Below are 20,601 nucleotides of genomic sequence, written 5' to 3' on the forward strand. Positions count from 1 at the left end.
GTTGGTTCGTTAGTTTGTTAGTTCGTTAATTTGTTGTTTTTTTGGTTAGTTGTCTGGTTCTTTCTTTCCTTCCTTCCTTCCTTCCTTCCTTCCTTACTTCCTTCCTTGGTGTAATAACTGATCTGACTAATCGTTATCAAAGCTATGTGAAAATATCCTGGCGCTCAACTATCCAACATGTGGATTTTGAGGGGACCCAAGGTAGACTAGCTGTTCCTGAAGCTGAACACACACAAAGAAAACAAATACGCTGACTCATTCTTTTAAACAGCAAGTCACCTTTGGACACAAATATCTGCTAAATGACCATCTATTTGTTATTGTAAAACACTTTATGACAACGATTTTAAAAAAGTGACTTATAAATGCATTTGATTGGTTGAGCGATTCATTGTTTTATTTATTTATTTATTGATTGGTTGATTGATATTGGTTGTGTAACTGTGAGTAGGTATTCGTATGCTGGATGGTGATGTGACAGATGTAGTAGAGGCGAAGTCCCTCGGTGTCAGACCTGACTACATAGACATCTACAGCGCCAGCTGGGGACCTGACGACGATGGAAAGACTGTGGACGGACCAGGGCCTCTGGCCAAACAGGCCTTCGAGATGGGCATCAAAAGGTGAAGTAGTGTCTATAACCACGTTTACATCCACAGTTTTATGTGAGTAAAGTCATATAGTATTAAAAAAGACTGCTGTGCTGAAAACAGGATGTTTCTGTACAGTTTTCTGAATGCCGACAGATCATCTGTTCGTTTGACATGGTGGGATCTTTTTGTGCAGGTAAAATTCATTTTGCGAGAAATGCTGGTGGAAACGCCTTTATGCGCGAATATTGATATAATATCACATCGAAGTAAACTTGGAGTCACGCAATTATATGTTGTGTGGTCCTCCCACTACGACTCAGGAAACCATGTAGTTGATGAGGCTACAGATGAAATAAGTTATGAACTTCACAGGGTGGTGAAAGTGCACGATGATGAGCTTGATGCTTCTTTCCACTAAATATCGAGGGTGACATGATGATAGGTGCTTGACTGCCGTTTGACAAATGTAAATATTCTTATCCATAATAATGTCATCATGGAGACGACCCTACCTGCACTGTATCTGTGAGCGCTTGGCTAGAGCACCAAGACCAGAGGAGGCACATTTGCTATTTAACGCAACAGTTTTTGTGTTTAAACTATCTGTAGAGTTGAAAATGTGATGAAAACACATTGAACTTTAGATGATTATCGGATACCTGAAAACTTAAGCAAAAAGTAAATGTTGTGCACACACACTCATAACTCACAGATTCTTTTGCGGAAACACACCACTGGTGGGAAAATGCGCATATTTTCTTCATGTGGATTTTAGAATATTTGCATGAAAATCTGTTGACAATTGGATGGAAACCTAGTTTATAGCTAATCACATGTATTGCCCAATGTAGCGCACTACACTACTGTCCATGATACCCCATTCCCTGGGCCATATAGTGCACTACTGATAACCTCCTTTGGGCCATATAGTGCACTACTGATAACCTCCTTTGGGCCATATAGTGCACTACTGATAACCTCCTTTGGGCCATATAGTGCACTACTGATAACCTAACCTCCTTTGGGCCATATAGTGCACTACTGATAACCTCCTTTGGGCCATATAGTGCACTACTGATAACCTCCTTTGGGCCATATAGTGCACTACTGATAACCTCCTTTGGGCCATATAGTGCACTACTGATAACCTCCTTTGGGCCATATAGTGCACTACTGATAACCTCCTTTGGGCCATATAGTGCACTACTGATAACCTCCTTTGGGCCATATAGTGCACTACTGATAACCTCCTTTGGGCCATATAGTGCACTACTGATAACCTCCTTTGGGCCATATAGTGCACTACTGATAACCTCCTTTGGGCCATATAGTGCACTACTGATAACCTCCTTTGGGCCATATAGTGCACTGATAACCACCTTTGGGCCATATAGTGCACTACTGATAACCCCCTTTGGGCCATATAGTGCACTACTTTAGACCAAACATTTGATCAAATGAAACCCAATTGTAGTGCACTACTTTATTACATGAGTGTTTCAATGACACCCTCCATTCCCTTCCTAGTGTACTACTTTTGACTCGAGCAACTCAAATTGCACCCTATTTCCCATGTAGTGCACTACTCCTGACCAGAGGAACTTTTGATCAGAAAACGTCATGAATATCATCCTTTGAGGAACATGATTTGCCCAAAATACCTTTTGAAATCAGTGTACAGAACTGCATCACTCAAATTAGATTAGACAGTTACAGGATCTCAATATGAGGCACTTGATTTCAAAAGGTATTTTGGAGCAAATCAATCTACTTAACCGAGTCACTCAAATGAAACGAATAAGGAAATGCAATTCCACTTGTTTAGCGCCCCCAGAAGTACAAAGTGAAATGGTCCTTATTGCTGTGTGGTATTGAACTTGGCCTCAACTCTGTTGAAAAATGGATTGCATTGATTCAGTGGAGCGCTAAGAGCACATTACATAACAAAGTGAAAAGTGTTTTTGGGGGGGATGTACGAAGCCCATCTACAATGGAGATAGTTTTAACGAGAAAGACGTATTTTTCAAATCAACTTTCAAAGTCTACTGATATGCTTTTCACACTATCATGCTGAACCAAACTGTGCAGACTCGGGTATCTTCTTTTCAAGTTGTATTTCTCAACAACTATGATGGATGAGTAACCAGCTTGATCTTCTCTGTTTGGCTCAGTTGTTCACATCTGTCCCTCTCTTCCTCTCAAACAGGAACCTAAAGGGTCTGGGCTCCATCTTAGTTCACATCTGTCCCTCTCTCCCTCTCAAACAGGAACCTAAAGGGTCTGGGCTCCATCTTAGTTCACATCTGTCCCTCTCTTCCTCTCAAACAGGAACCTAAAGGGTCTGGGCTCCATCTTAGTTCACATCTGTCCCTCTCTTCCTCTCAAACAGGAACCTAAAGGGTCTGGGCTCCATCTTAGTTCACATCTGTCCCTCTCTTCCTCTCAAACAGGAACCTAAAGGCTCCATCTTAGTTCACATCTGTCCCTCTCTTCCTCTCAAACAGGAACCTAAAGGGTCTGGGCTCCATCTTAGTTCACATCTGTCCCTCTCTTCCTCTCAAACAGGAACCTAAAGGGTCTGGGCTCCATCTTAGTTCACATCTGTCCCTCTCTTCCTCTCAAACAGGAACCTAAAGGGTCTGGGCTCCATCTTAGTTCACATCTGTCCCTCTCTCCCTCTCAAACAGGAACCTAAAGGGTCTGGGCTCCATCTTAGTTCACATCTGTCCCTCTCTTCCTCTCAAACAGGAACCTAAAGGGTCTGGGCTCCATCTTAGTTCACATCTGTCCCTCTCTCCCTCTCAAACAGGACCCTAAAGGGTCTGGGCTCCATCTTAGTTCACATCTGTCCCTCTCTCCCTCTCAAACAGGGCCCTAAAGGGTCTGGGCTCCATCTTAGTTCACATCTGTCCCTCTCTTCCTCTCAAACAGGAACCTAAAGGGTCTGGGCTCCATCTTAGTTCACATCTGTCCCTCTCTTCCTCTCAAACAGGAACCTAAAGGGTCTGGGCTCCATCTTAGTTCACATCTGTCCCTCTCTTCCTCTCAAACAGGAACCTAAAGGGTCTGGGCTCCATCTTAGTTCACATCTGTCCCTCTCTGTCTCTTCCTCTCAAACAGGAACCTAAAGGGTCTGGGCTCCATCTTAGTTCACATCTGTCCCTTTCTTCCTCTCAAACAGGAACCTAAAGGGTCTGGGCTCCATCTTAGTTCACATCTGTCCCTCTCTCCCTCTCAAACAGGGCCCTAAAGGGTCTGGGCCCATCTTAGTTCACATCTGTCCCTCTCTCCTCTCAAACAGGGCCCTAAAGGGTCTGGGCTCCATCTTAGTTCACATCTGTCCCTCTCTCCCTCTCAAACAGGAACCTAAAGGGTCTGGGCTCCATCTTAGTTCACATCAGTCCCTCTCTCCCTCTCAAACAGGAACCTAAAGGGTCTGGGCTCCATCTTAGTTCACATCTGTCCCTCTCTCCCTCTCAAACAGGGCCCTAAAGGGTCTGGGCTCCATCTTAGTTCACATCTGTCCCTCTCTCCCTCTCAAATAGGGCCGGAAGGGTCTGGGATCCATCTTTGTTTGGGCGTCGGGGAACGGCGGTCGCCAGGGCGACCACTGTTCATGTGATGGCTACACCAACAGCATCTACACCATCTCGATCTCCAGCACCACAGAGAACGGCAACAAGCCCTGGTACCTGGAGGTCTGCTCCTCCACACTGGCCACCACCTACAGCAGCGGGGAGTTCTATGACAGGAAGATAGTAAGTGCGTGTGTGTGTGTGTGTGTGTGTGTGTGTGTGTGTGTGTGTGTGTGTGTGTGTGTGTGAGTGTGTGTGAGTGCAAGCCCTAGTACTTGGAGGTCTGCTCTTCGTGGCAAGTTTTACAGAAGGAAAATAGTTGAGTTTTGAGGGAGTGTTGATGTTTAAATCAAGTGTGCCTTTGTCTGCTTTGCCATGGAAGGAAAGCTGTTTAGTTGCAGGGTTACAAACCATAAAAGCCAAGGAACGCTAGTACACATTATTATGGCATCCTTCATTCTGTCAAATGTACATTTACATCTAAGCAGATTAACATTCAGACTGCTATGATACAGTTCAGTGGCCAGACTCAAACACATGCACACACACTCTCACTCTCTTTCAGAAACATGCTATCATTCATTCTGGCATTCATAAACACACACACACACACACACACACACACACACACACACACACACACACACACACACACACACACACACACACACACACTCACACACACACACTCACACACACACACACACACACACACACACACACACACACACACACACACACACACTCACAACACTATCCCCATATCATGTTTTTGATGTCCTCTGGGATAAGGGAATGGTGAAGCGTTGCCAAAGCACAGACATGCCACATCCATCAACTACACACTGTTTTCCCCCAACTACACAGAGATGGCCTCCCCTTACTGGAATTATGACAGCGTCAACAACTTGGACACAGCTCAAATGTGCTGTTTGTGTTGCTCTTTTTAACAAATGTCCACCATCCATTTTAATGAGGAAAGGTTGCTGCTGGACTAGGATAATATTTAGCCAGGCTTGTGCTTGACAGAGGAGAGGCATGCTGACCAAGTCACATACGTTGCATGGACTCAGTCTCTGTGCAATAATAGTGTTTAAGAAGAGTTTTAATGACTACTTCATCTCAGTATCACACACATACAATTATCTGTAAGGTCCCTCAGCTGAGAAGTGCATTTCAAACAGATTCAACCATAAAGACCTGGGAGGTTTTCTAATGCTTCACAAAGAAGGGTACTTATTGGTAGATAGGCTTTTAAAAAGCAGACATTCAATAGCCCTTTGAGCATTGTGAAGCTATTAATAACACATTGGATGGTATATCAATACACCCAGTCACAACAAAGACACAGGCGTCCTTCTTAACTCAGTTGCCTGAGATGAAGGAAACCGCTCAGGGATTTAACCATGAGGCCAATGGTGACTTTAAAACAGTCACAGAGTTTAAATGGCTGTGATAGGAGAAAACTGAGGATCGATTAACAACATTGTAGTTACTCCACTATACTAACCTAAATGACAGAGTGAAAAGAAGGAAGCCTGTACAGAATAAAAAATATTCCAAAACATGCATCCTGTTTGGAATAAGGTACTAAAGTAAAACTGCCAAAAAATTGGCTAAAAAATTAACTTTATGTCCTGAATACTAAGTGTTATGTTTTGGGCAAATCCAGCACACGTCACTGAGTACCACTCTTCATATTTTACAGCATGGTGGTGGCTGCATCATGTTATGGGTCTGCTTGTCATCACCAAGGACTATGGATTTTATAGGATACAAATAAACGGAATAGAGCTAGGCACAGGCAAAATCCTAGAGGAAAACCTTGTTCAGTCTGCTTTCCAACAGACACTGGAGACAAATTAAGGACAATAACCTAAAACACAAGGCCAAATATACACTGGGGGTGCTTACCAAGATTAAGAAGGAAAGCAATTCCACAAATTCACTTTTAACAAGGCACACTTGTTAATTGAAATTCATTCCAGGTGACTACCTCATGAAGCTGGTTGAGAGAATACCAAGAGTGTGCAAAGATGTCATCAGGGCAAAGGGTGGCTACTTTAAAGAATCTTATATATAAAATATATTTGATAAAATTGTAAAAATCACGAAAAACCTTTGATGGGCCCGTATGGGCTCGGGAGAGACCAGTGCAACTCCCGTATGGGCTCGGGAGAGACCAGTGCAACTCCCGTATGGGCTCGGGAGAGACCAGTACAACTCCCATATGGGCTCGGGAGAGACCAGTACAACTCCAGTATGGGCTCGGGAGAGACCAGTACAACTCCAGTATGGGCTCGGGAGAGACCAGTACAACTCCCGTATGGACTCGGAGAGACCAGTACAACTCCCGTATGGGCTCGGGAGAGACCAGTACAACTCCCGTATGGGCTCGGGAGAGACCAGTACAACTCCCGTATGGGCTCGGGAGAGACCAGTACAACTCCCGTATGGGCTCGGGAGAGACCAGTACAACTCCCGTATGGGCTCGGGAGAGACCAGTACAACTCCCGTATGGGCTCGGGAGAGACCAGTACAACTCCCGTATGGGCTCGGGAGAGACCAGTACAACTTCCGTATGGGCTCGGGAGAGACCAGTACAACTCCCGTATGGGCTCGGGATAGACCAGTACAACTCCCGTATGGGCTCGGGAGAGACCAGTACAACTCCCGTATGGGCTCGGGAGAGACCAGTACAACTCCCGTATGGGCTCGGGAGAGACCAGTACAACTCCCGTATGGGCTCAGGAGAGGCGAAGGTCGAGTCATGCGTCTTTTGAAACATGACCCGCCTGGCAGCGCTACTTATTATCACACTGCTTGTTTAACTCCCTTCACAATTCTTTAAAATTACAAACTTATAAATGTGTTTACTTAACTTGAAAGCAGTCCAGGGACAAGGAGACGTAAATCCACACTTAGGTTTGGTGTACATAGCCATTACCACTAACTGCTAACATAAGCATTTTCTAACAAACCTACAACAGTCAATGTATCCCAAAGTAGAAGTATCCTTCAAAAAGCGTGGCATTATGTGGTAAAAAAAATCTGGTCCAAATCATCTCAAACTGCAAATATTAGAGGTTGGTAGCAGGGGCATAGGTAAACAAAACAAGTGTGTCTTGCTGTTTCTCATTGACTGCTTCCAAGGTAAAGAAACGAAATGTAATATGCCATTTTGTAATTTGGGTGAACTATCCCTTTAAGGCCCTGGTGTGATAACTCTGGGTGGGGCTCTGACCTCCTGGGCTCAGGGGACATATTTGTCAAGATGCTTGATACAGCCCTCTGGGGCTGTGGATCCTGTACCTCTCGCTGCCCCCTCCCCTGCCTATGGTCTAGACCAACACTGTGGGTGTCCTGGTTAGTTTTACAGGGACCAAATTGAGAATAATATTTACTGAGTTGAGCAGAAGCTGAACCTGTGGCCCTAGCCCAGTACACATGGTGGGGCAGTGGTGGTATTTGGTATTTATTAGTATCCCCATTAGCCGCTGCAAAAGCAGCTACTCTTCCTGGTGGTGGGTGGCAGGGTTTACGGCGAGGTTCTGCCCTTCTCCTCTCACCCATCTGTCATGTACTTCAACAAGCCTTGGCTATGTGCTCCCTGCTCCGGCATCCAGTTAACAGTCAATTGGTCTTTCCTCGCCAAGAGTCCCAAATAGCCTCCACTCATTGCTGTCTCCTTGCCGTCATTACTATTGATTTGTGAGAATGTCGTATGTGAGTGAGAGTGTAGTGGCAAAGGGAACAAGAAAAGGAAGCTGCATAAGAGTATTAGGACATAACCCAAGATGCCAAAAAACAAGTTCCTGTACTTAGTCATTATTATGTCATCACTACTGTAAATAACTGTAAATATTACTGTAAATAGAATGTATGTTGTATTGATATAGTTTGTGTGTCTCGACAGGCAACTGATTGTACAGTGCATTGTGTGGTTTAGGGAACACATTTCTGAGTGTCAGTCTTTGTGGCAGCCATTCTAACTCAAGAAGAAATGAATGTAAAGAAAGATGATGAGTGAATAAGATGTAATCTCTGTCGTTTTCCCTTCTGTCAGGTGACCACAGACCTGCGGCAGCGATGTACTGATGGCCACACTGGTACCTCTGTGTCGGCTCCCATGGTGGCTGGGGTCATCGCTCTCACTCTGGAGGCCAAGTCAGTACCCCTCTCTTTCTACCCTATCCCTCCATCCCTCTCTCGCTCTACACTATCCCTCCATCCCTCTCTCTCTCTACCCTATCCCTCCATCCCTCTCTCTCTCTACACTATCCCTCCATCCCTCTCTCTCTACACTATCCCTCCATCCCTCTCTCTCTCTACACTATCCCTCCATCCCTCTCTCTCTCTACACTATCCCTCCATCCCCCTCTCTCTCTACACTATCCCTCCATCCCTCTCTCTCTCTAGACTATCCCATCTCTCTCTCTACACTATCCCTCCATCCCTCTCTCTCTACACTATCCCTCCATCCCTCTCTCTCTACACTATCCCTCCATCCCCCTCTCTCTCTAGACTATCCCTCCATCCCCTCTCTCTCTACACTATCCCTCCATCCCTCTCTCTCTTTATCCTATTCCCCCATCCCCTCTCTCTCTCTACACTATCCCTCCATCCCTCTCTCTCTACACTATCCCTCCATCTCTCTCTCTACACTATCCCTCCATCCCCTCTCTCTCTCTAGACTATCCCTCCATCCCCCTCTCTCTCTACACTATCCCTCCATCCCTCTCTCTCTTTATCCTATTCCCCCATCCCTCTCTCTCTCTCTACCCTATCCCCCCATGCCTCTCTCTCTACCCTATCCCCCATGCCTCTCTCTCTCTACCATATCCATCCATCCCTCTCTCTCTCTACCCTATCCCTCCATCCCTCTCTCTCTACCATATCCCTCCATCCCTCTGTCTCTCTACCCTATCCCCCCCATCCCTATCCCTCTCTCTCTACCATATCCATCCATCCCTCTCTCTCTCTACCCTATCCCTCCATCCCTCTCTCTCTCTACCCTATCCCTCCATCCCTCTCTCTCTACCATATCCCTCCATCCCTCTGTCTCTCTACCCTATCCCCCATCCCCTCTCTCTCTACCCTATCCCCCCCTCTCTCTCTCTACCCTATCCCCCATCCCCCATCCTACCCTATCCTCTCTCTACCCTATCCCCCACCCCCTCTCTCTCTACCCTATCCCTCCACCCTTCTTTCTCTCTCTACCCTATCCCTCCAGCCCTCTCTCTCTCTACCCTATCCCTCCATCCTATCCCCCATCCCTCTCTCTCTCTACCCTATCCCTCCATCCCTCTCTCTCTCTACACTATCTCTCCATCCCTCTCTCTCTCTCTACCCTATCCCTCCATACCTCTCTCTCTCTACCCTATCCCTTCATCCCTCTCTCTCTCTATACTATCCCTCCATCCCTCCTTCTCTCTCTACCCTATCCCTCCATCCTTCTCTCTCTACCCTATCCCTCCATCTCTCTTTCTCTCTCTATCCTATCCCTCCATCCCTCTCTCTCTCTACCCTATCCCTCCATCTCTCTCTCTACCCTATCCCTCCATCCCTCTTTCTCTCTCTACCCTATCCCTTCATCCTCTCTCTCTCTCTATCCCTATCCCTCCATCCCTCCTTTTCTCTCTCTACCCTATCCCTCCATCCTTCTCTCTCTATCCTATCCCTCCATCCCTCTCTCTCTCTACCCTATCCCTCCATCTCTCTCTCTACCCTATCCCTCCATCCCTCTTTCTCTCTCTACCCTATCCCTCCATCCCTCTTTTCTTGTTTCTGTCTACCGTCTGTCCGTCCGTCCGTCTGTCTGATTAGACCTTTCAGTGACATCTGTCCTGTCAAGGAGGTCTTATCTTGACATTGCACAGACTCTGGAGTCTCAACATCGTGGCGTTTTTCTCATAACTGGTTCATTACTGTGGAAGGACATCCCTTTTCAGGGTCCACATTCTTTTAGGAGAACGATTCATGGGATGTTTTGGCACGCACGCCAAACGCACGCATCACACACATACATTTGAGCTGAGGAACTCAGGTAGTAGCAGGGGTGATTTGTGATCACACCTTCAGTAGCTCTGCACCTGTGGATCAGGGACTATTAGACTATTCCCACGTCTGTAGATAACAGAGAATAATTGAAGATAATAATAGATGGAATACTAACTAGATGTGTTAATGGTGTTCTATCTTACTGCTGTTACTGGGTCATGTAGCTCATAGTTGTTTCCTAGACAGTGGGAGGAGCTCCGGATATAGACTATGTGCGTAATACTCAATTATAAAGTGGTTGGAGCCCTGAATGCTGACAGGCTGACAGCCATGGTAGATCACGGGTTTGACAAAACATGCATTTTTACTGCTCTAATTACGTACTTAATACACAATTAGACAATGATACACAATGATACGACTGCAGAATGGGGTAATGAGCAAATTGATCTTCTAAATGATTTAAATTAAGTAAAACGTCAAACTATTTGTGAGTGACTTGTGCAAATACATTTGACTTATTTCTATAGTCTTCTACTTTTGGCCATACTGTATAAGGAAAACAATATGGGTAAACAGCTGTCATTTCTTACTGCCTTCTTTGTGATTTTCTTAAGGCCCGGGCACAAACCACAAGCTATGTCATGAAAACTGTATGTATTGGGTCGTGTTCATCAGGGCACGCTGCAACACATTTATTTATGTTGTTCCAGCCCATTGGTCAGCTGGAGAGATATCCAGCACCTGCTGGTCAAGACATCCAGGCCTGTCCACCTGAAGGCCAACGACTGGAAGACCAATGCAGCCGGACACAGAGGTAGCTACAGTACAATGTACTCCTCCTGTACCAGTGGAGGCTGGTGGAGGGAGAGATGGGGAGGACAGGCATTTTTCCTCCACCAGCCTCCGCTGTCTTATAATGTATGGCAGTGTTCGTTAACTTGGTCCTTCAGAGATCCCCCAGCATTCAGAGATCCCCCAGCATTCAGATACCCACCAGCATTCAGAGATCCCCCCCCAGAATTCAGAGACCCACCAGCATTCAAAGATCCCCCAGCATTCAGAGACCCACCAGCATTCAGAGATCCCCAGCATTCAGAGATCCCCAGCATTCAGAGACCCTCCAGCATTCAGAGACCCGCCAGCATTCAGAGACCCTCCAGCATTCAGAGACCCGCCAGCATTCAGAGATCCCCAGCATTCAGAGATCCCCCAGCATTCAGAGATCCCTCAGCATTCAGAGATCCCCCAGCATTCAGAGATCCCTCAGCATTCAGAGATCCCCCAGTATTCAGAGATCCCTCACCATTCAGAGACCCGCCAGCATTCAGAGATCCCCCAGCATTCAGAGATCCCCCAGCATTCAGAGATCCCTCAGCATTCAGAGATCCTCCAGTATTCAGAGATCCCTCACCATTCAGAGACCCGCCAGCATTCAGAGATCCCCCAGCATTCAGAGATCCCCCAGTATTCAGAGATCCCTCAGCATTCAGAAATCCCCCAGTATTCAGAGATCCCCCAGCATTCAGAGATCCCCCAGTATTCAGAGATCCCTCAGCCATTGCACATATTTGTTCTGTTCCAGCACTCGTGTTGGTTTATGATTTCTACGTAATTGCTCTCCTTTGACTCACAAGGCACACTGCAGAGCTGAGTGGGTGTGTGTATGTGCGTGTGAGTGTGTGTGTTTGATTAGGGCTGGTACCTCTCATCACTTCACCTGGAGAGGAAGGTGTAACATTTGAACTGTTTGGTATAAATCCATCATCAGCTGTGTAGTAGTTACACCAGTTCAGGATCTGCTTCCTCCCTGCCCTCCCCCGGAATTAAAGAAAGGAAAACAGAAAGACGGAATGTAATCATTTAGGGCAGCTTTCTCTTTAGAAGCTTCACTCATCCATTTAGACACAGGTCTAACTCCTTCTCATCTCTCTCTCCCTCTCTCTCTCTCGCTCCACCCCTCCCTCTCTCTCAGTGAGTCACCTGTATGGCTTTGGGCTGGTGGATGCGGAGGGTATGGTGGTGGAGGCTAAGAAGTGGAGGAGTGTTCCTACCCAGCACACCTGTACTAGGATGTCTGAACGACGTACCAGGTGAGGAAGCAGCGCCCTACTGGTTATGTGGTTCCCTTTGTGCCAAGACAACCTGTAACGTTCGGAAAACATTTTAAAAAATGTTCAAATACCCATTCAGGAGGGTTGTGGTATATTTGGTGAAGCATTCAGAATGTTTCAGATAGAACTCTTAATGAATAGAGCTCAAACAATTCCTTGTTCTACTGGACACACACACACACACACACACACACACACACACACACATACACATTCAGAAACACACACACACACATACACACGCACATACAAACATACATACACACACATACACACATACACACACACGTCCTCCTCCCTCACATACCACTAGTGTTATATTCTAGCTGTTATAAACTGTAATATGTGAAAACAGGGATCTGATGATTATAATGCTTTGTAATTAGATCCGTTTATTTTCATCAGGAGGATATTGTCAGTAATTGGGGGATGTCTCTGCATGATGAGCTCATAGCAGGCTGTTGAAGATGCGTAGCGTCTAGGTGTTTATGAAGCACATAGAGGCACTGACTATTATTATTATATATTATAAGATAATAAAAACAGAGTCGTTTATCTCCGGATGAACTGGTCTACACCCTAACCTTCAGCTAGTTGCAAAACACTCTTTATATTTTCTTTGGGGTGGAAATCATCAGAGTGGATCCAGGGGTATGTGAGGTGTGTGTGCGGGTGTTTAAGTGTGTGTGTGTGTGTTTGTTTTTGTTTGTGTGAGTGCACTACTTTTGAGCCCTATTCCCTATATAGTGCATTATGTTTCATCCCTACAAAGTACATTACATTTAATCCTTATTCTCTATATAGTGCACTACTTTTGAGCCCTATTCCCTATAGGAGATAAAACTGGATCCATCTAGGGTCAGTGACTGCCTGGCTGCCATCCACTTGACTTGAGAGAAACAAAATGGCTATTGTTTGTTTATGTAACGATGTGAAGATGTCATTCCATTCCAAAACAGCCAGAGAATAAGAAGTGAAAACTGGCTCACCATCCAGCCAAAAACCCACTCAGAAGTTAGTCGTGGACACATAGGGAGCCACTTTGCATTTAAAGGGGCAATCAGCAGTTGCTACATCCATTTTTGGACTGATATGTACCCATTGATTCTTGAAAAATATAACATATGCCTCATGAGCTTAGATCAACTGTTGTACCCCATCAGAACCCAAAATATAAGCTTGTTTTACTCCAATGTTTGTCAACAATGTAAATGTAAACAAACACTATATAGCCTTAAAACATGGTTAAAACTATAATGTGGATATCATGGATGGTCAGTCCATGCATCCATAGCACTGTTTATGATTTTAATTCATTACATCTCTCCAGCCCCATCCCTCAGCTTTTTTAACAGAAAAATTGTTAGTTTCTACTGCTGATTGCCCCTTTAATGGTTCATTTCAAAGACCACTGGTTTTTACACTGCCAAAAACGCTCAAAAAGAGGGGAAATATCAAACGCTGTGAGCTTCTTTCCATTCCCTTATCATAGGATTGACTCCTACTCTGCCAAGTTTGACAATGGACCGAGCTGAGTCGTGTTAGCTATCATCACCATGGTGCTGTTGTGCCTGGCACAAACTGGGGGACACTTTTTACGGGTGCACAGGGGAGCTGCTGGGCTATGTGTGTCACTATGTTCTGGTACTGCAGCTGTTGCACTAGTGTTCCATTTGAACAGAGAATAGTTTCTCATCATTCCTAGACGTTGCTCCTGAGATGCACAGGGATCAGAGGGGAGGATGGCGTGTGTGTGTGTGTGTCTGTGTCTGTGTGTGTGTGTGCGTGTATGTGTGTGTGTGTGTGCGTGTGTGTGCGTGTGTGCGTGCGTGTGCGTGTGTGTGTGTGTGCGTGTGTGTGCGTGTGTGTGTGTGTGTGTGTGAGTGCCTGTGTGTGTTTGTCCATGGGCCTGAACCTCTCAACTTATTCCTGCCACACAAAACCCATACAGATCCCTGGTTGGTTGCGTGTGGGTGAGAACAGCAAATGTGTAAAGCAAGAACTACAATTAGCTACACAAAATGGTGATCCTGTGTATTTGCAGAGCAAAAATATGCAGACGTGTTATTTTAACCAGTTTAATGGAACTAAATGTACACTACAATTCAGAAGTTTGGGGTCACTTAGAAATGTCCTTTTTGTCCATTTTTTGTCCATTGAAATAACATCAAATTGATCAGTAATACAGTGTAGGCATTGTTAATGTTGTAAATGCGGGTTGGGTAGGGTAGGGGGCTCACGCCTCCCGCCTCTCTCTTCTCCCGGCGCGGGTGTCATCGGTCCTAGCCCGCTTCCCCACTTTCCCCCCCTTTGCCTGGGATGTGCCCGACTGGCTCCATCCCCTTTCCCCATTAGCCACGGCTGCATGACTCACCTATGGGCGGGTGGAGAGGCCACTACCGAAGGGGACTGGGGGTGTCCGGTGAACCGGGACTTCCCAAAATGGTCTAACATCTTATAAGCGGCTTGAGTATCGCCCAGTATCCTCGCGCGGCACTGGGAACCCAGTCAACTTCTCTGCGCCCCGGCGTAGGTTAGAGCGTTGGACTAGTAACCGGAAGGTTGCAAGTTCAAACCCCTGAGCTGACAAGGTACAAATCTGTCGTTCTGCCCCTGAACAGGCAGTTAACCCACTGTTCCTAGGCCGTCATTGAAAATAAGAATTTGTTCTTAACTGACTTGCCTGGTTAAATAAAGGTAAAAGTAAAAATAAAAATAATAAAAATGTTGTAAATGACTATTGTAGCTGGAAACAGCAGATTTTTTAAACTGAATATCTACATAGGTGTACAGAGGCCCATTATCAGCAACCATCACTCCTGTGTTCCAATGGCACATTGTGTTAGCTAATCCAAGTTTATAATTTTAAAAGGCTAATCATTAGAAAACCCTTTTGCAATTATGTTAGCACGGCAATAAAACTGGCCTTCTTTAAACGAGTTGAGTATCTGGAGCATCAGCACTTGTGGGTTCGATTACGGGCTCAAAATGTCCAGAAACAAATAACTTTCTTCTGAAACTCATCAGTCTATTCTTGTTCTGAGAAATGAAGGCTATTCCATGCGAGAAATTGTCAAGAAACTGAAGATCTCATACAACACTGTGTACTACTCCCTCCACAGAACAGCTCAAACTGGCTCTAACCAGAATAGAAAGAGGAGTGGGAGCCCCCGGTTCACAACTGAGCAAGAGGACAAGTACATTAGAGTGTCTAGTTTGAGAAACAGACGCCTCACACGTCCTCAACTGGCAGCTTCATTAAATAGTACCCGCAAAACACCAGTCTCAACGTCAACGGTGAAGAGGCGACTCCGGGATGCTGGCCTTCTAGGCAGAGTTCCTCTGTCCAGTCTCAACGTCAACAGTGAAGAGGGACCCCGGGATGCTGGCCTTCTAGGCAGAGTTCCTCTGTCCAGTCTCAACGTCAACAGTGAAGAGGGACCCCGGGATGCTGGCCTTCTAGGCAGAGTTCCTCTGTCCAGTCTCAACGTCAACAGTGAAGAGGCAACTCCGGGATGCTGGCCTTCTAGGCAGAGTTCCTCTGTCCAGTCTCAACGTCAACATTGAAGAGGCGACTCCGGGATGCTGGCCTTCTAGGCAGAGTTCCTCTGTGTTCTTTTGCCCATTTCAATCTTTTCTTTTTATTGGTCAGTCTGAGATATGGCTTTTTCTTTGCAACTCTGCCTAGAAGGCCAGCATCCCGGAGTCCCTCTTCACTGGAATGTAAATAAATGATCAGTGCTTTCTCGCTGGTCACACACTGGTTGAATCAATGTTTTTTCCGCATCATTTCAATGGAATTACGTTGAACCAATGTGGAATAGACGTTGAATTGACCTCTGTGCCCAGTGCAATGTGCTTTTATGGTCTGTCCTACACTCTTAGAAAAAAAGGTTCCAAAATGGTGCTTTGGCTGTTCCCATATGAGAACCCTTTTTGGTTTCTGGTAGAACCCTTTTTGGTTTCAGGTAGAACCCTTTTGGGTTTCATGTAGAAAGGGTTCTATCTGGAACCCAAAAGTGTTCTACCCGGAACCAAAAATGGTTCTACAAAGGGTTCTCCTATGGGGACAGCCGAAGAACCCTTTTAGGTTCCAGGTAGCACTTTTTTTCTACAAGTGTAGGAAGTCAGTTAGCCAATGATATGTGACAGTAATTCAATTTCATATTGTCTGCTTTCTATTCATTCTGTCACTGCCTGGATACTTCCCTTAGTAACACAACTGTCCTCGAACACCCCATGCAGTCTATAATACAGTCCACATTTGTCTAATACAGTCGTTTCAGAAAAGGGTGGCTTTTAGGGTAGCAGTATGTTTCACATGTCTGGTTGTCTTTGATTTGTGAGTGGCCCCAGGCTTGCATAACAGTGATACTGCTTCTGACTCAGTCCTTCACAGAAAAACAGGAAGGAAAGAGAAAACATTGCTTTGATTCGAGGAAACCATTTAAAAAAAAAACATTCACCACTTTGCAACGGAGACACATTGAATAGGTTCAGAGCTTACTTTTTTCTCAAGGATGTTCAAGGCAATCTTCTTGTTTAGAAAATCATTTTTGAAAGGCTTTAATATATTATCTTCACATTTCAATAGAAGCTTTCACAGAAAGTTATTCTTAAATTGAAATGCAATACTTGAGATGCTTTTTCTACCTCTTTCTGGGAAATAGGCTTCTTTCTTTGTGGCATTGTGCATCTTTCGCAATGAATATGAGAGAACCAATCTCATACTGTGGCTCTTAGCCAATAAAAACAGTCCTCAATCAGCTCTAAGAGGTTAGAGGTCAGCTGGGTTTTAAGATGGGGAATAAGATGGAATATTAAAGTGGACAATAATATCCACCACTGCCCTATCCCAAATCAACCCCTACTCCCCCCTCTCTTAATGCGTCCGCATGCATTACACCTGAAACAGTTCGGAACAGTTAGTGCATATATTATGACAACATTTTGTGATGTCTTTGTCTGTTTTGGTCTTCGGGCAAAGGTCTTCGGCTGTTCGTGTGCACTACATTTTTTCTCGAAGCAAGTCGAAGTTGGTAGCCGAAGTCTACACCCCTTCGACGGTGATTGGTCAATAGTAGGGATTCTTCAACGTGAGACAAATCGTTTTCATGCTAACATCTTAGTTAGATGTAAAATTGCGCAACTAAGATTTCTTTGGCAAAATTTATGACAGATTTCTTGAATTATCGTGGAATAATTCGGACTATTTTGAAGTGGACAAACCATACTATTGCTAGTACTTGTTTTTCAAGTGAAGGTGTTTTCCAGGAGTATGGGAGCACACTCATTCGGTACGCCTAGCCAATACGCTTAGCAAGGCGCCATAATGTTCATACGTATTGCCAGGAATTGTTACTAACCACATGAAGTATTTACACGTATCAGATCCTTTCAGATCTACACAAGTGTCTCTAGGCCCCAGGGCAGGGGTCACCAACCCTGTTCCTGGAGAGTTACTGTCCTGTAGGTTTTAACTCCGACCCTGTTCCTGGAGAGTTACCGTCCAGTAGGTTTTAACTCCGACCCTGTTCCTGGAGAGTTACCATCCTGTAGGTTTTAACTCCAACCCTGTTCCTGGAGAGTTACTGTCCTGTATGTTTTAACTCCAACCCTGTTCCTGGAGAGTTACTGTCCTGTATGTTTTAACTCCAACCCTGTTCCTGGAGAGTTACCGTCCTGTAGGTTTTAACATCCTGTAGGTTTTAACTCCAACCCTGTTCCTGGAGAGTTACCATCCTGTAGGTTTTAACTCCAACCCTGTTCCTGGAGAGTTACTGTCCTGTAGGTTTTAACTCCAACCCTGTTCCTGGAGAGTTACTGTCCTGTATGTTTTAACTCCGACCCTGTTCCAGTTACCCTGTTCCTGTTCCTGGAGAGTTACCATCCTGTTTTAATAGGTTTTAGTTACTCCTGTAGGTTTTAAACCCTGTTCCTGGAGAGTTACTGTCCTGTAGGTTTTAACTCCAACCCTGTTCCTGGAGAGTTACCATCCTGTAGGTTTTAACTCCAACCCTGTTCCTGGAGAGTTTACCCTGTTCCTGTTACTGTCCTGTTTTAACTCCAACCCTGTTCCTGGAGAGTTACTGTCCTGTTAGGTTTTAACTCCAGGTTTTCCAACCCTGTTCCTGGAGAGTTACCATCCTGTAGGTTTTAACTCCTGTTCCTGGAGAGTTACCATCCTGTATGTTTTAACTCCAACCCTGTTCCTGGAGAGTTACTGTCCTGTATGTTTTAACTCCAACCCTGTTCCTGGAGAGTTACCATCCTGTAGGTTTTAACTCCAACCCTGTTCCTGGAGAGTTACTGTCCTGTAGGTTTTAACTCCAACCCTGTTCCTGGAGAGTTACTGTCCTGTAGGTTTTAACTCCAACCCTGTTCCTGGAGAGTTACCATCCTGTATGTTTTAACTCCAACCCTGTTCCTGGAGAGTTACCATCCTGTAGGTTTTAACTCCAACCCTGTTCCTGGAGAGTTACTGTCCTGTAGGTTTTAACTCCAACCCTGTTCCTGGAGAGTTACTGTCCTGTAGGTTTTAACTCCAACCCTGTTCCTGGAGAGTTACTGTCCTGTAGGTTTTAACTCCAACCCTGTTCCTGGAGAGATCCTGTAGGTTTTAACTCCAACCCTGTTCCTGTTCCTGGAGAGTTTTTCCAACCCTGTTCCTGTAGGTTTTAACTCCAACCCTGTTCCTGGAGAGTTACTGTCTGGAGAGTTACTGTCCTGTAGGTTTTAACTCCAACCCTGTTCCTGGAGAGTTACTGTCCTGTAGGTTTGAACTCCAACCCTGTTCCTGGAGAGTTACCATCCTGTAGGTTTTAACTCCAACCCTGTTCCTGGAGAGTTACCATCCTGTAGGTTTTAACTCCAACCCTGTTCCTGGAGAGTTTTTCCAACCCTGTTCCTGGAGTCCTGTAGGTTTTAACTCCAACCCTGTTCCTGGAGAGTTACTGTCCTGTATGTCCTGTAGGTTTTAACTCCAACCCTGTTTGGAGAGTTACTCCTGTAGGTTTTAAACCCTGTTCCTGGAGAGTTACTGTCCTGTAGGTTTTAACTCCAACCCTGTTCCTGGAGAGTTACTGTCCTGTAGGTTTTAACTCCAACCCTGTTCCTGGAGAGTTACTGTCCTGTAGGTTTTAACTCCAACCCTGTTCCTGGAGAGTTACTGTCCTGTAGGTTTTAACTCCAACCCTGTTCCTGGAGAGTTACCATCCTGTAGGTTTTAACTCCAACCCTGTTCCTGGAGAGTTACCATCCTGTAGGTTTTAACTCCAACCCTGTTCCTGGAGAGTTACCATCCTGTAGGTTTTAACTCCAACCCTGTTCCTGGAGAGTTAACATCCTGTATGTTTTAACTCCAACCCTGTTCCTGGAGAGTTACTGTCCTGTAGGTTTTAACTCCAACCCTGTTCCTGGAGAGTTAACATCCTGTAGGTTTTAACTCCAACCCTGTTCCTGGAGATAACAAGATATCCTCAGGTCACCCCGAACAAAGGTCTCTGAACACTTCCCTCTCTAAAAAACATCTCACTCAATATGAACAGGGTATTCTGTGCACGTGTGTGTGTCAGTCTGCTAAACCAAAATCAACTTAGATCTTCCATGATTTACTGTACTACCACCCTGACTGCCTGTCAGCGGTCCAAATGTCATCACCTCATATGACTCCCTTGGATAGGATCAGGAGCCTCCTGATAATAGAAGTCAAATGTCTAGTGAGGAATAAGGATTTGATTATGTACAGTAGCACATCCATCAAAGACTGTGTTCCTGCCACAGATTCTTAACACAGGATGCTTCCCAAATGGCAGCCTATTCACTAGATAGTGCACTACATTTGACCTATTTGGGATGTAGCCACAGTCAAGTATAGCAGCACTGGAGGGCATTGTGGACTGTTGGCAACGTGACACTGCTTTTATTATTGATTGGTGACAATCTGTCCGCCAGTGTGACATGTCACACTCTGTCACACACACATGCATGCAAACACACACTCGCTGTCTCTCTCTTCTTCTCTCTCTCGCTCTCTCTCTCTCTCGCTCTCTCTCACACACACACACACACAGACTCTCTCTCACTTACTCACCCACACACGCGCATGCACGCACGCACACACACTCACTCACACACATACACACACACACAGGCCTGTTGGTCTTCAGTTGGATTTTCATTAGCCTGGAGGCTGAGCCAATTGATTGCCTATGCTGATCCACCTCCGTCCAATAGAGTAGTGGAAAATATCCTGTCAGGTTTCATGAGAGAGATGACTATATCTCTGCTGTGTGTGTGTGTGTGTGCGTGTGTGTGTGT

At 45.4% G+C, this 20,601-nt stretch overlaps 1 protein-coding gene across 5 annotated transcripts in view; it reads left to right on the forward strand.

The window, feature by feature from the left end:
- Nucleotides 1-20,601, forward strand: part of pcsk6 (proprotein convertase subtilisin/kexin type 6) — a 105,007-nt gene that overhangs the window by 22,932 nt on the left and 61,474 nt on the right. For 4 of the 5 annotated variants that reach the window (XM_042318811.1, XM_042318813.1, XM_042318812.1 and 1 more), the window contains exons 7-11: nt 452-622; nt 4,137-4,351; nt 8,235-8,335; nt 10,882-10,985; nt 12,144-12,261. In XM_042318811.1, coding sequence (XP_042174745.1) covers nt 452-622; nt 4,137-4,351; nt 8,235-8,335; nt 10,882-10,985; nt 12,144-12,261 — 709 coding nt within the window. Of the gene's footprint in view, nt 1-451; nt 623-4,136; nt 4,352-8,234; nt 8,336-10,881; nt 10,986-12,143; nt 12,262-12,687; nt 12,853-20,601 lie in introns of those variants that run through there. The other variant, XM_042318815.1, reaches the window with a different exon arrangement.

Source organism: Oncorhynchus tshawytscha, unplaced genomic scaffold (genome assembly GCF_018296145.1).
Source record: "Oncorhynchus tshawytscha isolate Ot180627B unplaced genomic scaffold, Otsh_v2.0 Un_contig_8142_pilon_pilon, whole genome shotgun sequence".
In the NCBI taxonomy this organism is placed as follows: Eukaryota; Metazoa; Chordata; class Actinopteri; order Salmoniformes; family Salmonidae; genus Oncorhynchus; species Oncorhynchus tshawytscha.